Source organism: Diceros bicornis, unplaced genomic scaffold (genome assembly GCF_020826845.1).
Source record: "Diceros bicornis minor isolate mBicDic1 unplaced genomic scaffold, mDicBic1.mat.cur scaffold_67_ctg1, whole genome shotgun sequence".
Taxonomy (NCBI): domain Eukaryota; kingdom Metazoa; phylum Chordata; class Mammalia; order Perissodactyla; family Rhinocerotidae; genus Diceros; species Diceros bicornis.
Window position 1 is genome coordinate 2,793,778 of NW_026691553.1, and position 12,183 is coordinate 2,805,960.

The window sequence follows — 12,183 nt, forward strand, 5'->3', positions numbered from 1 at the left end:
ACAGCAGGCAGTCATGTCATTGATCAAACAGCCGGGGACAACCCAGTGTCCCCGAGGGCAGCCGTGAGATGGGAGAGAGCCAGCAAGCGCTCCACCCGCTCGCACAGACCGTCCGCATCTGTGAGCGGCAGCGCGAGGGCAGGGAGACGCAGAGACAGCGCCACCGCTGTGTCAAAACCACAGGCCCCCACGGACGTCTGCTCCTCTGTTCACAACATGTCTCTGCAGAGAGAAAAACCCACCCGGGGTTGCTCCCGGGCGGGGAACGGCGTGGGGCAGGGGAGGCATTTCACTATATTCCCTTTGCATCTCTTAGACTAAAAAGAAAGAAAGGAGGGTCAACAGGCAGGTGTGGGGAGGGGTCCTCTGCGCCCCCAGGTGGCAGAGAAACAAGGGACTCTGGGCGGTTCTGGAGCCTGACTGCGCCCAGGAAGGACGGGTCAGAGAGCAAGGGTTCTGGGTGGGACAGCCGAGGGGGCTGTGCGGGCCGGCTGGGGTGTCTGCTCACCGGCCGTCCTGTCCCGAGGACTGAGTGCGCCGCCTGCAGAGAGACCCGACAGGAGCAGGGGTGAGGGAGGCCCCGCCCCCGCACCGCCCCCCCTCTGCCCCACTCCCGGGATGCACACAGAGGGCGCCCTGTCCGTCCGTCCACCCGCGCACCTGTACCTCGGCTGCTCTGACGTCTCCGAGGGGGACCGCTCGGGGATGGAGAGGGACGTGGACGACAGGGTCGTGGCGATGGAGGCGGTGGTGGCCTCCTCAAAAGAAGGCGGCGTGCAGGGCAGGAGGTCGGGCCGGCCTGAGGGGAGGAGGCGGTGGGCTCCCCCTGCAGAGGGCTCTCCCTCTGCCACCCACGCCCCGGCTCCCACCTGCCACCCGACACTCCGTTCTCCCCAGCGGCTTTAAGAGGGGCTTCCAGTAGTTTCCCACTGCTCCCAAACTAAAATCCAAACCCCTCCCTATGGCCTACAGGGCCCCTCCCGAGCTGCCCTGTCCCCTCCTCCCTCTGCTCCAGCCACATGGGTCTACTGTTCCTCCAACACGACAGGCCGGGTCCTGCCCCACGGCCTTTGCACAGGCTGTTTCTCCCTTCCTTGCTGGTATTCCCCCACCCCCTCCCTGTCTGCAGTCTGTGACCCCAGGAGCTGGGAGGGACCTTCCAGAACATCAGGCCCAACCCCATCAAGTGCTTCTCTCTCTGGGTCTCTGCACACCTGTGGTGACGTGACGAGCTGTCACCTCCCTGGGTGGCGCCTTCTATGCTCAGCTCTCCCTGCCCTCTTCCCGGGGCCCAGTCCCAGCTGCTCCCCATCCCACTCCGGGGTGGCTGCAGCTCTTGGACTGGGGGGCTGACTGTACCCTTCCTGGCACGGAGCTGCCGCTGTTGCTCCCCGCGGCCTCCCTCCTCAGCCCCCAGGACGGCGCCTTCCCCCTGCCCCCTTCTCCTGTCACGATGCTCCCAGTCGCGGGTGCCCGCTCACCTCCATCCTCCAGCGTGGGGTAGCTGTGGGCTCCCCGCAGGTCATACTGCGCGTCCTCCCGCTCGCTGGGGATCTGGCTGGCCGAGAAGGCGGCCGTGGGCCCCAGGGGCTTGACGGCCAGCAAGGCACCGCGGCCCTTCTTGGACGGCGACGACTTCAGGGCTGCGGAGGAGGGTGGTTGGCGTGTGGGTGGCGCGGCAACACCGAGCAGAGCCCACCGGCCCGGTTGCCCCACTGCACAAAGGCCTAGTCCATGCCCACGAGGCGAGGCCCACACCCGCGGCCCTGCCTCCACCGCCCCTCAGCCCGGACAAGACGCGACGCTCAGCTCTCGGTGGACACAGCCCTGCCCTGCTTCCCACCTGGCTCGGCCTTGGGGGACACCGGCGTCCTGCCCACCGACGGATATGGAGCAGCCCCGGGGACCCAGCAGCCCCACCTGGGCCCCCCTGAAACAGCAGCAGCAGCCACCACCACCATTTACTGAGCGCTTTGGAGCCTCACCCCCTTTGTCGCAGCCACCCCGCCGTGGCCCCCACTTTCAGACAAGGCTGCAGAGGCCTTGGGGAGTGCGGGCTTAGCACCCAGGGCCTGGCTCCCATTCAGGCTGTGTGGCCTGGGGAACGGGCACAGCCTCTCTGGGCCCTGGCATCGTCATCACAGGGTCCGGCAAGGCAGGTGAACCCCAGACCCTCCGCACCAGGCCTGGCCCCGTGTTCTCCCGCTCTGTGAACTCTGCCCCCAGGAGGGCCTGCACAGCTCCCGGCACGCAGTAGGCGCTCAGTTTGCCTTGTGCACAGCCATGTGGTCCCCGGAAGCCGGCACACTCCCCTGACCTCAGTGGGAACGACACCCAGAGAAGGTTCCAGGAAGGAGTGTGCTGGCAAAGGTTAACAACCAGCTCTCCAGAGACACACGCTGGATTTGCCGAGTTTGCCAATTTCCACAGGATGAATATTCCCACCAGGTCGGTCTAGCTACTGGCGGGGTGTCACGGAGGGTGGAGTGGCATTGGCATTATGAGCCGGCTCCGGGGGAGCCCATGGGTTGCGAGGCCCGGAGAGTATGGCACACACCAAGGCCATCGCTGCGCCCACAGACACTTAGTGAGCACCCACTGTGTGCGGGCCCCGGGCTGGATGCTGAGAACACAGAGTGACGAGGCTGATAAGCACCCTGCCTTTTAGGGGCAGGGAGGACAGACGCAGACACATGGGGACAAAGACTCTTCAGGCAGCACTGGTATCACGGCCCAGGTGTGCACCGGGGTCCAGGACTTGAGGCCGAGCACAGACACGGGGCCCCCGAGGCCGCCCACGGGGCAGAGCCGACACTGTGCGCCCTGTGCCCTCCCCGACGACGCCTGGCCGCCTCGGTGCCCACCGAGGCCGTGCTTCCTTGGCGATGGCGAGAGGCTGTGGGCAGCCCCACTGAGCGTCGTGCTGGGCCAGGCCCCCCTGCCGAGCGTGAACACATGCCACCCTCACAGCTCTGTGCAGAAGGGGAAACTGAGGCACGGAGAGGGGCGTCACTGGCTCGAGGTCACAGAGCCAGGACTCAATTCAGACAGCGGGTGCCAGGCCCCGTGCTGTGCCAGTGGGGTGGCCGCCTTGACCACCCTGTTCTCTGGACAGAGGCCTGAGGTGACCAAGAAGCAAGGTGGGGAGCCCCGGATTTACCCCGCTCTCGCTGCCCATCCCACACCCCCCGAGTCCCTCCCACCCAAAGGCCCGGGCAACTCACAGGAGTTCTTCCGGAAGACTGTGTTGCTCATGAACTTGAAGAAGCGCTCGGCGTAGAAGCTGGGCCGGTGGACGGAGACCGTGTCCTGGGAAGAGAAGTGGGGCCGGGGCAAGAAGGGGCGTGAGCCTGTCGCCCCGCCAGGAGCCCCCGTGCCCCGCAGGGAGCCCAGGACACACCGCTGCCAGGAGGGCTACCTCCTGTGTGGAGGGGCAGATGGGTCCCCGGCACGGGGCTTCCCGGAGGGGACCCAGGGATCAGAGACGGCGACAGGGAGGGGGTGGGAGGGAGATTTTTTCATTATAAACCCATCCGTATTTTCAATTTTTTGGACCACGTGAAAAAAAAACTATTCAAAGAAGTGAACACGTAAATATCAAAACAAAGAAACCAGAGGAATTCTCTGAAGCAGCAATCAGCAGAGCACGGCCGCCCTCTGCTCTGAGTGGTTTTATTGGCCCTTGGCCGTGCGCATCCCCAGGGCAGAGCTGAGCAGCTGTGGCAAACGGAAGCTGGTGTTCCTGGGGCCACGCAGACCGACTGTCCCAGCACCCACCCTCAGGGTGGCCCTGGGCAGCACACTGCCCCTCTCCGAGCTTCTGTCCCTTATTTGTGCCACAGGGAGACAGGAGACAGGAGACAGTTACGCTCACAGGATGCAAGGACAGGATTTACGTAAGGCAGGAGCTCAGCACACAGTCGGTGCTCGCTAAATGCTGGGGCCCTAAGGTAGACGCTCCTTGCGGTTTCCTGGGATCTAGTCTCCTCACCTTTTTTTTTTTTTTTTTGTGAGGAAGATCAGCCCTGAGCTAACATCCGTGCCAATCCTCCTCTTTTTGCTGAGGAAGACCGGCTCTGAGCTAACATCTATTGCCAATCCTCCTCCTTTTTTTCCCCAAAGCCCCAGTAGATAGTTGTATGTCATAGCTGCACATCCTTCCAGCTGCTGTATGTGGGACACGGCCTCAGCATGGCCGGAGAAGCGGTGCGTCGGTGTGCACCCGGGATCCGAACCCGGGCCGCCAGCAGCGGAGCGCGCGCTTAACCGCTAAGCCACAGGGCGGGCCCTCTCCTCACTTTCTAAGGCACAGTCTCCCCCGCCCACCGCCCGTGGGTCATACTCTGTGGGGGGCGGTTCTGGGCACTGTGGGGGGTTGAACAGCCTCCCTGGCCCCCACCCACTTGATGGCATGAGCGCCCCCAGTGTGACAGTCAGAGATGTCCCCAGACATGGCCCAGTGTCCCCCCTGCTGTAACATAACAGAACCCATCAGGACACATGGCCTCCAGAACGGAAACTACACTTCCCATCCTCCCCTGCGTGGAGGCATGGCCACATGACCCCGCTCTGGCCAGAGGCCTGGGAGCCAAGACAGCAAGAGAGTCCTTCTGCCCTTGGAGAGAGGGGCGCCCCCAGTTCCTCTGCCCGTCTTCAGCCTGCAGCGCGATGTGGGGGCTGCCTCCCCGGGCCAGGGGGAGGACAACGCCCAGGGTTAAGCGGCAACACAGGGAGAACCTGGCCCCCACCCCAGGGCCACCTGCCTACCCCAGATCGTTCACACCAGGAGAGTGACTTTATCAACATCTGGGGACCCCCTGGCTGACCCAAATCCTATCTTGGGGGTCACGGCGGCCTCATCAGGACTTGACAACTCTCCTGTCTGCTGTGAGTTTATGACACCAGGAGAGGGCCGGCCGCCACCCGGACCTTCTCACTGCACATCCCGGAAGCTCCGCTGGGACCCCTGAGGCCCCCTTGAGGAGCGTGGGGGACTGTGGGATCCTGCGTTTACAGCCTGCGGGCACAGACAGCCCCCAGCACTGTAGTAAGAACTGGTCTGGAGGGGCCTCGGGAGGAGCGGCATCCACCCGCAGCCCGAGCCGGCTGTCAGTGCAGTGAACAAGGGTGCAGGGCCGCCTCGGGCCCCGGCGGTTGGCCCTCCTGGTCTCTTACGTAAAGAAACAACCCACGGCCACTGTTCACGCGGTGGCAGCGCCCACAGGACAAAGCACATTTCAGGCTTTTCTCAAACAACTGAGAAGTCCGGCCACACCCCTATGAGTAGTTGGGGTCAGAGCTGCATGGTGCTGCCCCCGGGTGTGGCCGGTGCCCGAGACCTCCTCCACATGGTGCGTTTCCAGAATGTTCTTTGCCTGGCTGGTCCCTGACCCTTCCGGTCAGGCTACCCTCAAGAATCCTTCCAACTCAGCTTGGGGGGCCCCTCCTCCAGGAAGCCCTTCTACCCTCACCCACGGCTGGGACCCCCTCGTTGGGGCTCCTCTGGCTGCCTGTGCTCCCCCGGCTGCCTGTGCTCCCCCATCACGGCCCTGACCCCTTGGCCTGGGACTGCCCCGTCACGGGCCTGCCTCCACTGGACACCGACTCCAGGAAGGGGGCACACGTCCCTTGGCTCTATCACCTGTGCCCGGCCCAGGGGGACGGTCATGAGGTTTATGGGCTGACGGATGGAATGAATGAACGAGTGAATGAGTGAAGGACTCACCCCATCGTGGACGAGAGCCTTCCAGGTGTGCTCCAGCTTCTTGATGAACCTGCGGAGAGAACACCCAGAACGTCAGCCTGGGTCCAGAGGTCTCTGTGGGGCCATCCTGCCCCGGGGGACACTGGGCACGTCTCAGGACATCTGTGTCACAACTGCGGGTGCTCCTGGCATCAAGTGGGAGGAGCCCTGGTCTAGAGGAACTGAGGTCACCTGCTGCGTCAGCCAGAGGCCACCTCCCCTCTTCCCGTGCGCCCCCGTCCCCTCCCCTCCCCGCCTGCTGGCGGCCCCACCACCACAGCTCTGGGGGAGGAAGACAGACAGCCAGCCCCTCCGGAGCCCACGCTTCCTCTCTCCGCTCCTGGCTCCTCTCTGCTGGAGTCAGTGCCCTGCGTCGTGGTCCCCGCACCACACTGGGCTCGGGAGAACGTCGCCTCCTCCAGGCAGCCTTCCTGGCCCCCGGAGTCGACAGGAGGGAAGGATCCTCCCCTTGGCACACACCCCTCACGATGCCCCTGCCCCAGAAAGAGCTCGTGGCTACCTACCACGTGCCGGCCCAGCCCCTCGCCCCACCCGGGAACTCTGCAGAAACCCTGGCCTGCCACTTTGAAAGCTGCCTATCTCACTCCAAACAGGAGGGAGACGCCTGCAGGAGACAGGTCCACCCTCAGGTGGGGAAAGCCCGCGAAGTGTCAGCAGTCTGATGGGCAGCAGCTGGTTTTTACATTGAAACGAGACACGCAAAGAAGAAATCCGCCAACGCCCACCGGGTGACGAGGTTTCCTGGGGGGTGGGGTGTGCACGGGACACGGGGGCTGCCACGTCCACAGCCGCCCTGTCGTGTCTCGATCATGTGTAACCAGCACAGGTCACTCTCTCAGTAAGAAACCGGCAACGATCGACAACTGCTCGTCACTGAAGGCTCACGAAGGACCAGACATGGACCCAGGGTGCCTGTCGCCCCGGTTTTAATCTACGGGTTGGGCTCGGGTCTCTGGCCCTTTGGGCTTTGCCACGCTCGTGTCCAGGCTCGAGACCGTGAGCATCTTTCTGCGCATCGCAGGAAATTTCCAGAGACGTCACGCCTCACAGCCAACAACTGCACACAGTAGGTGCTCAACAGACAAGGCTGGCGACCCCTCCTCCCCCCACCCCCGGGCCTCAGGCCGGCCGTGATCTGTCTCCGTGTCCCTGGGATGAACCTCGAACCACCAGATTAGGGACCAAACGCCTCCCTTTGGGGCTCGGGAGGAGAGCGGCCAGCAGGAGCCTTCCAGAAGGCTGAGAAAGCCTTAAAAGCAGCCAGCGAGCTGCTCCCATGGGCAAGCGGTCGGGGGGTGGGAGGGGGCCCACCCGTAGGACTGCAGTTTGGGGGCGGGGGGGCCCACCCGTAGGACTGCAGTCTGGGGGCGGGGGGGGCCCCACCTGTAGGACTGCGGTCTGGGAGCAGGAGGTGGGGGCGGGGGGGGCCCACCTGTAGGACTGGGGGCGGGGGGGCCCACCTGTAGGACTGGGGTCTGGGGGCGGGGGGGCCCACCTGTAGGGCTGCGGTCTGGGAGCAGGAGGTGGGGGCGGGGGGGGGGCCCACCTGTAGGACTGGGGTCTGGGGGCGGGGGGGCCCACCTGTAGGGCTGCGGTCTGGGAGCAGGAGGTGGGGGTGGGGGGGGCCACCTGTAGGGCTGGGGTCTGGGGGTGGGGGGGCCCACCTGTAGGACTGTGGTCTGGGGGCGGGGGGGGCCCACCTGTAGGACTGGGGTCTGGGGGCGGGGGGGGCCCACCTGTAGGACTGCGGTTTGGGAGCAAGAGGTGGGGGGGGGCCCCACCTGTAGGACTGCGGTCTGGGAGCAGGACGTGGGGGCGGGGGGGGCCCACCTGTAGGGCTGGGGGCTGGGGCTGGGGGGGCCCACCTGTAGGACTGCAGGATGTCGATGATGCCGATGTGCAGCAGCAGGCGCTCCCCGCGGCCGTTCACGGCGGGAATCCCGCCCATCCTGGGGAGAGAGGGGCAGGGGCTGCAGGCGGCCTGGGCCTGCTCCTGGGGCTGCGGGACTGGCGTGGGACTCGGGGAGACAGGGCTGGAGGGAGGAGCAGCCCGAGGGGGCCTGGGGTCCGGAACCCCCACACGCCCCACAGGCGGCAGCTTGGCTGGCCCGGCGGAGGGGTCCCGGCCGGGAGCTGTCCTGTCCTGGGCAGATGCCGCCTCCCAAGGTCAATGCTGGCGGCCAGAGGCTGCAGAGAGGTCCCGGCTCTGAGACCCAGGTTCACACAGGCGCACACACGTGCATGCACACACAGCACACTCACATGAACACATACACATGCACACACGCGTGCACACACACACCCAGGCGGGCCCCAAGGGCTCTCAGGTGCAGCCTGGGGAGTTCCTCGCCTCCCTCGGCCCCAGGCCCGCCTGTGCCAGCCCACGCGGTTAGTGAGGACACACGATCCAGCCGCTGTCCTGAAGCCACCGGACCCCAGGCCCCGAGGCTCTGCTCACGGCACTCCGGGCACGCTGAGCTCACCTGCGCGCCCTGCCGTCCCCCGCCGGGCCCCGAGTGGACCCTACGAACGCCAAGACAGTCTGAGAATGCGGCCGGCTGCTCGGGGCCTTTGCACATGATGCCCCTCCCGCCCCAGATGGGGTCCTGGGCCTGCTCCTCCTCTGTCCCCTGCAACTGGTGGCCTAGGGCGGGGGCCGGACCGGGCTCAAGCCTCAGCCCCACCAGCCGCCTGCACACCCAGACGGCCACCCCACCTCTGAGCCTCCGTCTCCCCAGCTGACGATGGGGGCCACCCTCCTCCATGGCCCTGTGAGGACTGAACAGGGTAACGGACATGGAGGGTCCAGCAGGCTCCCTGCGTGGTCAGTGCACGGTGAGCAGGGGACAATCCTGACACCTGTCTACAGCAGCAGCTCCCACCCGGGGGTGACTCCGCCCCCAGGGGACACTGGGCAACGTCTGGGGACGTCTGTGGCTGTCACACTGGGGGTGCTCCTGGCATCGAGTGGTGGGGCCAGGGATACTGCTCAACCCCGCGCAGCGCCCAGGACGGCCCCACAGAGAGTGAGCCGGCCCCATGTCCGCAGAGCTGAGGGGACACCCCACGCGTCTGTCCCCCGAACAGACCCCGAGCCCCCGGGGCAGGACCAGGGCACCAGCTGAGCGGGTGCGGCCGGGGACCCGCTCCCCTCTGAACCCTGTGGCCTCGTCACTGTCACAGGCGCCTTCATCTTGGGGCAGCTACCCGCGGTGGGTCCTGGGCTGGGTGTGCTGGTCTACAAGGTCTCCCTGGGCCCCGCCGTCCCCCCTCCTCTGGTGCCGTCTGTCAGCGTTTCTAGGTCTGCCCCGTACGGTGGGCCCGCGGGAGGGAGGGGCACCTGCGCTTCCCGCCTGGACGGCCAGTGGCCTCATCCACTGACTGACCGCAATGCCGCGGCCGTGCGTCTGTCCATCTGACCCTCCCGGGGCCTGGGGGCGGGCGCTGTGGCTCCATCCACAGACCAGGACCCGCCACAGACAGGCGTCCATCTCGCCCCTCGCCAGCGGCCCCGGCCAGCCCGCGCCACCTACGTGTCGTCCGTGTCGATGGCCTCGCCGCGCGCAGCCCCGCCCTGGATGGACTCCATGGCCGTGGAGTAGAGCGCCTTCTGGCCCAGCGGCCGCTTCTCGTCGGCGGTGCTGTGCGCGCCCTCGGCCTGCCGCTCGCGCTCCTGCTGGTCGAGGTTGTGCACACCCAGCAGCAGGCTGTAGTCCATGATCTTGAAGCTCTCCAGCACCTGAAGGGCGGGGCGGTCAGGGTCACACGCCCATCCTCAGCCCCCGCCCCAGGCGGGCCCAGGCACAGGGACACGGGCTCCAGGACGCCAGGAGCCGAGACGTCGGGTGGTGTGTTGGGAGTCGGTGTCAAGTTTGCAGAGGGGTCTGGAGCTGGGGGTGGCAGGCTGAGGGGCCGGGGCACAGAGCAGGGAACCCAGCCCGGGTCCTGCCAGGCTGGCGGCCTCAGGTACGGAGCCCTTTGCCGGGCCTCATCTCTGGAGGGACCACGCTGCACCCCCATTTCACAGATGGGAAAACTGAGGCTCAAGAGGCGAGGGACCCTTAACCACCCGCGCTCGGCCCCAGGCAAGGGGGCCTCTCCGACCCTGGGCTCCTCCTCTGCGGTGGGTGGGGTCGGGGCGCGGCCTCACCAGGCAGTCCCGCTGCAGAGTCTTGACGAGAGCGGAGAAGGTGTCGGCATCGAGCAGGAGCCCCTCGGGCATGTCCTGGATGAAGTCCAGGTCCTTGTAAGTGGGGATGCTCTTCTCCTTCTCTTTCTTGCTGGCCCGCCGCTTGTAGGTGGAGCCCTTGAGGTCGAACTTGAGGTGCATCTTGACGACACGCGGCAGCACGTTGTTCATCACCACCACGCGGATGTTCTTGCCCCCCGACTGCACACAGTACAGCCCGTAGAACTTGGGCAGCAGCGTCCGCGGGTTCTGGTTGAGGTTCTGGGGGGGGGGTGGCGAGCGCCCGGTCGGGGGGGCAGCGCGGCAGAGCTGCTCCTACCTCAGGGGGCCTTCCCGCCCGCAGGTCTCTGCAGCCACCTCCTCAGGAAGCCCTCCCTGACCACCTCGCTCCCGGGCTGCCCCTGACTCTGCGCCCCCAGCACCCCGACTTCACACGGGTCACACCGGCCTGTTTAATTCTCCGTCCCCGGACTGGGGCCTGGCCCAGTGAGAGCCCGCCTCCCAATACAGACCCCGAGGGACGCTCCCAGGGGGCCGGGCCAGCGCCCAGCCAGGTCACACCCAGGGGCACACAGGGGGCACGGCCTCCAGGCGCACCCAGGGTGGAGGGTGGGGGGTCAGCAAACTCCGGCCCAGGGCCAGATCCAGGGCAGCGTTCTCATACAGCCGCCAGCTAAGGGCAGCTTTACGTTAAAAAGTTGAAAAACACCAAAAAGAACAGTAGCATTTTGTGACACGTGAAAATTACACCAAATTCACTCTTCTGCGTCAGTAAATGAGGTTTTGCTGCTACCCGGCCACGCCCGCCCACTCACGCACTGTCTACACGGCTTTCCCGCCACACCGGCAGAGCCGAGCGGTGTAGACAGGCTGGCGGCTCACAAAGCTGAAAACACTACCGGGCTCTTCACGGAGAGTCTGCCGCGCCCCCCCCCTCCCCGATCTGGGGAGCCGGGACCCCACCCAGGCACCCTCTGCAGCAGATGAAGGACGCCCAGGGGAGGCGGGTCACGCCTGCACAGGGCCCGGGGGCCGTCCCCACGCCCGCCAGGTCGGCTCTGGACAGTGGGCAGCACTCGGGGAGCCCACCCCGTCTGCGCATGGGGACCCCCGGCTGGGGGACGGACGCCTGAGGCTCCTGCTGCCCCCACCACCACTGCCCAGGCCCGATGTGCCCTCTCGGGGCTGAGTCACACGCAGAAGGGGGAGTGTCCCCAGCAGCCGGTCCTTCGTGAGGAGCCAGCTGGTGGCCCGGCCCCTCCTCCCTGGCGCCTGAGTCACGGCCGCGGAGACACGCGGCTCACGAGCCACCACTCTGGGACCTGCGACTTGGGGGCAGCGGTAGGGCGGGGGCTGGGGAGTCAGGCGGAACCGGGGCCCCCACACAGCCCGGGGTGGCCTGCAGGGCCCAGAGTGTAATTCCCGCTCGCCTCATGTGGGGGGCCGCCTGAGGGGGACCAGAGGGTGGGGCACAGTGACCCAGGGAGGCTCGTCATGGTGGTGCTGCCCTGGGGACTCGGGCCCCGTCAGCCAAGCCCTGGAGCTGCTGGCTCCTGCGTTAGGCAAAGGGGCTGGGGCAGAGCGGAATTGCTGCGCGGGCCGGAGGCAGGGGAGGAGGGCGTGAGGTTTGGGAGGCGGGATGCGGCTGGAGGGAAGCCTGGGGCAGTGCCCCCCCGACCCCACGGAACCTTCTGGAAAGCCACGCTCCCTACCATGTAGTAGCCGGGCAGCAGCTTCTGTAGGAACTCGGCCTCCTTGTGCATCACCGTCTTGATGATGAACTCGTCGTCGCTGGTGACGTAGAAGAGGGAGCCGCTGGCGCCGGGGTTGGACAGCTCAATCAGTGGCTCGTTGCACAGCGAGTACTGGAAGGGGGGCGTGGTCAGTGGATGGGCAGCTCACCGACCCCCAGAGGCCCAGGAGCCAGGGGACAACCCGGAACTGCTCACTGACAGCTCCGTTTTACAGAGGAGGAAACTGCGGCTCAGAGAGGGGGTCTGACTTGCCTGAGGCCACACAGCAAGGATTCGAACCCAGGCTAACCCCGCAGCTTGAGTGCTGGTCTACCGTGGTGTACTCCCTCTCCTGTGGCAGCAGGGCGCCGACGCGCCTGGCCAAGACTCACTTCCCAGCCTCCCTTGCAGCTAGGCATGGCCACGACAGTCTGCTCTGGCCAGGGAGCTGTAAGCAGAAGCTGCTGAGTGGGACTTGGGGTAAGGCTCCCTAACTA

At 66.2% G+C, this 12,183-nt stretch overlaps 1 protein-coding gene across 5 annotated transcripts in view; it reads right to left on the reverse strand.

Annotated features, from left to right (window-relative positions):
- Positions 1-12,183, reverse strand: part of PIP5K1C (phosphatidylinositol-4-phosphate 5-kinase type 1 gamma) — a 57,710-nt gene that overhangs the window by 10,405 nt on the left and 35,122 nt on the right. For 4 of the 5 annotated variants that reach the window (XM_058537563.1, XM_058537562.1, XM_058537561.1 and 1 more), the window contains exons 6-14: positions 11,666-11,818; positions 9,915-10,214; positions 9,298-9,503; positions 7,630-7,713; positions 5,726-5,774; positions 3,225-3,309; positions 1,482-1,643; positions 661-799; positions 509-541 (exon numbers count right to left, since the gene is read on the reverse strand). In XM_058537563.1, the coding sequence (XP_058393546.1) occupies positions 509-541; positions 661-799; positions 1,482-1,643; positions 3,225-3,309; positions 5,726-5,774; positions 7,630-7,713; positions 9,298-9,503; positions 9,915-10,214; positions 11,666-11,818 (1,211 nt within the window). The remainder of the gene's footprint in view (positions 1-508; positions 542-660; positions 800-1,481; positions 1,644-3,224; positions 3,310-5,725; positions 5,775-7,629; positions 7,714-9,297; positions 9,504-9,914; positions 10,215-11,665; positions 11,819-12,183) is intronic. The other variant, XM_058537560.1, reaches the window with a different exon arrangement.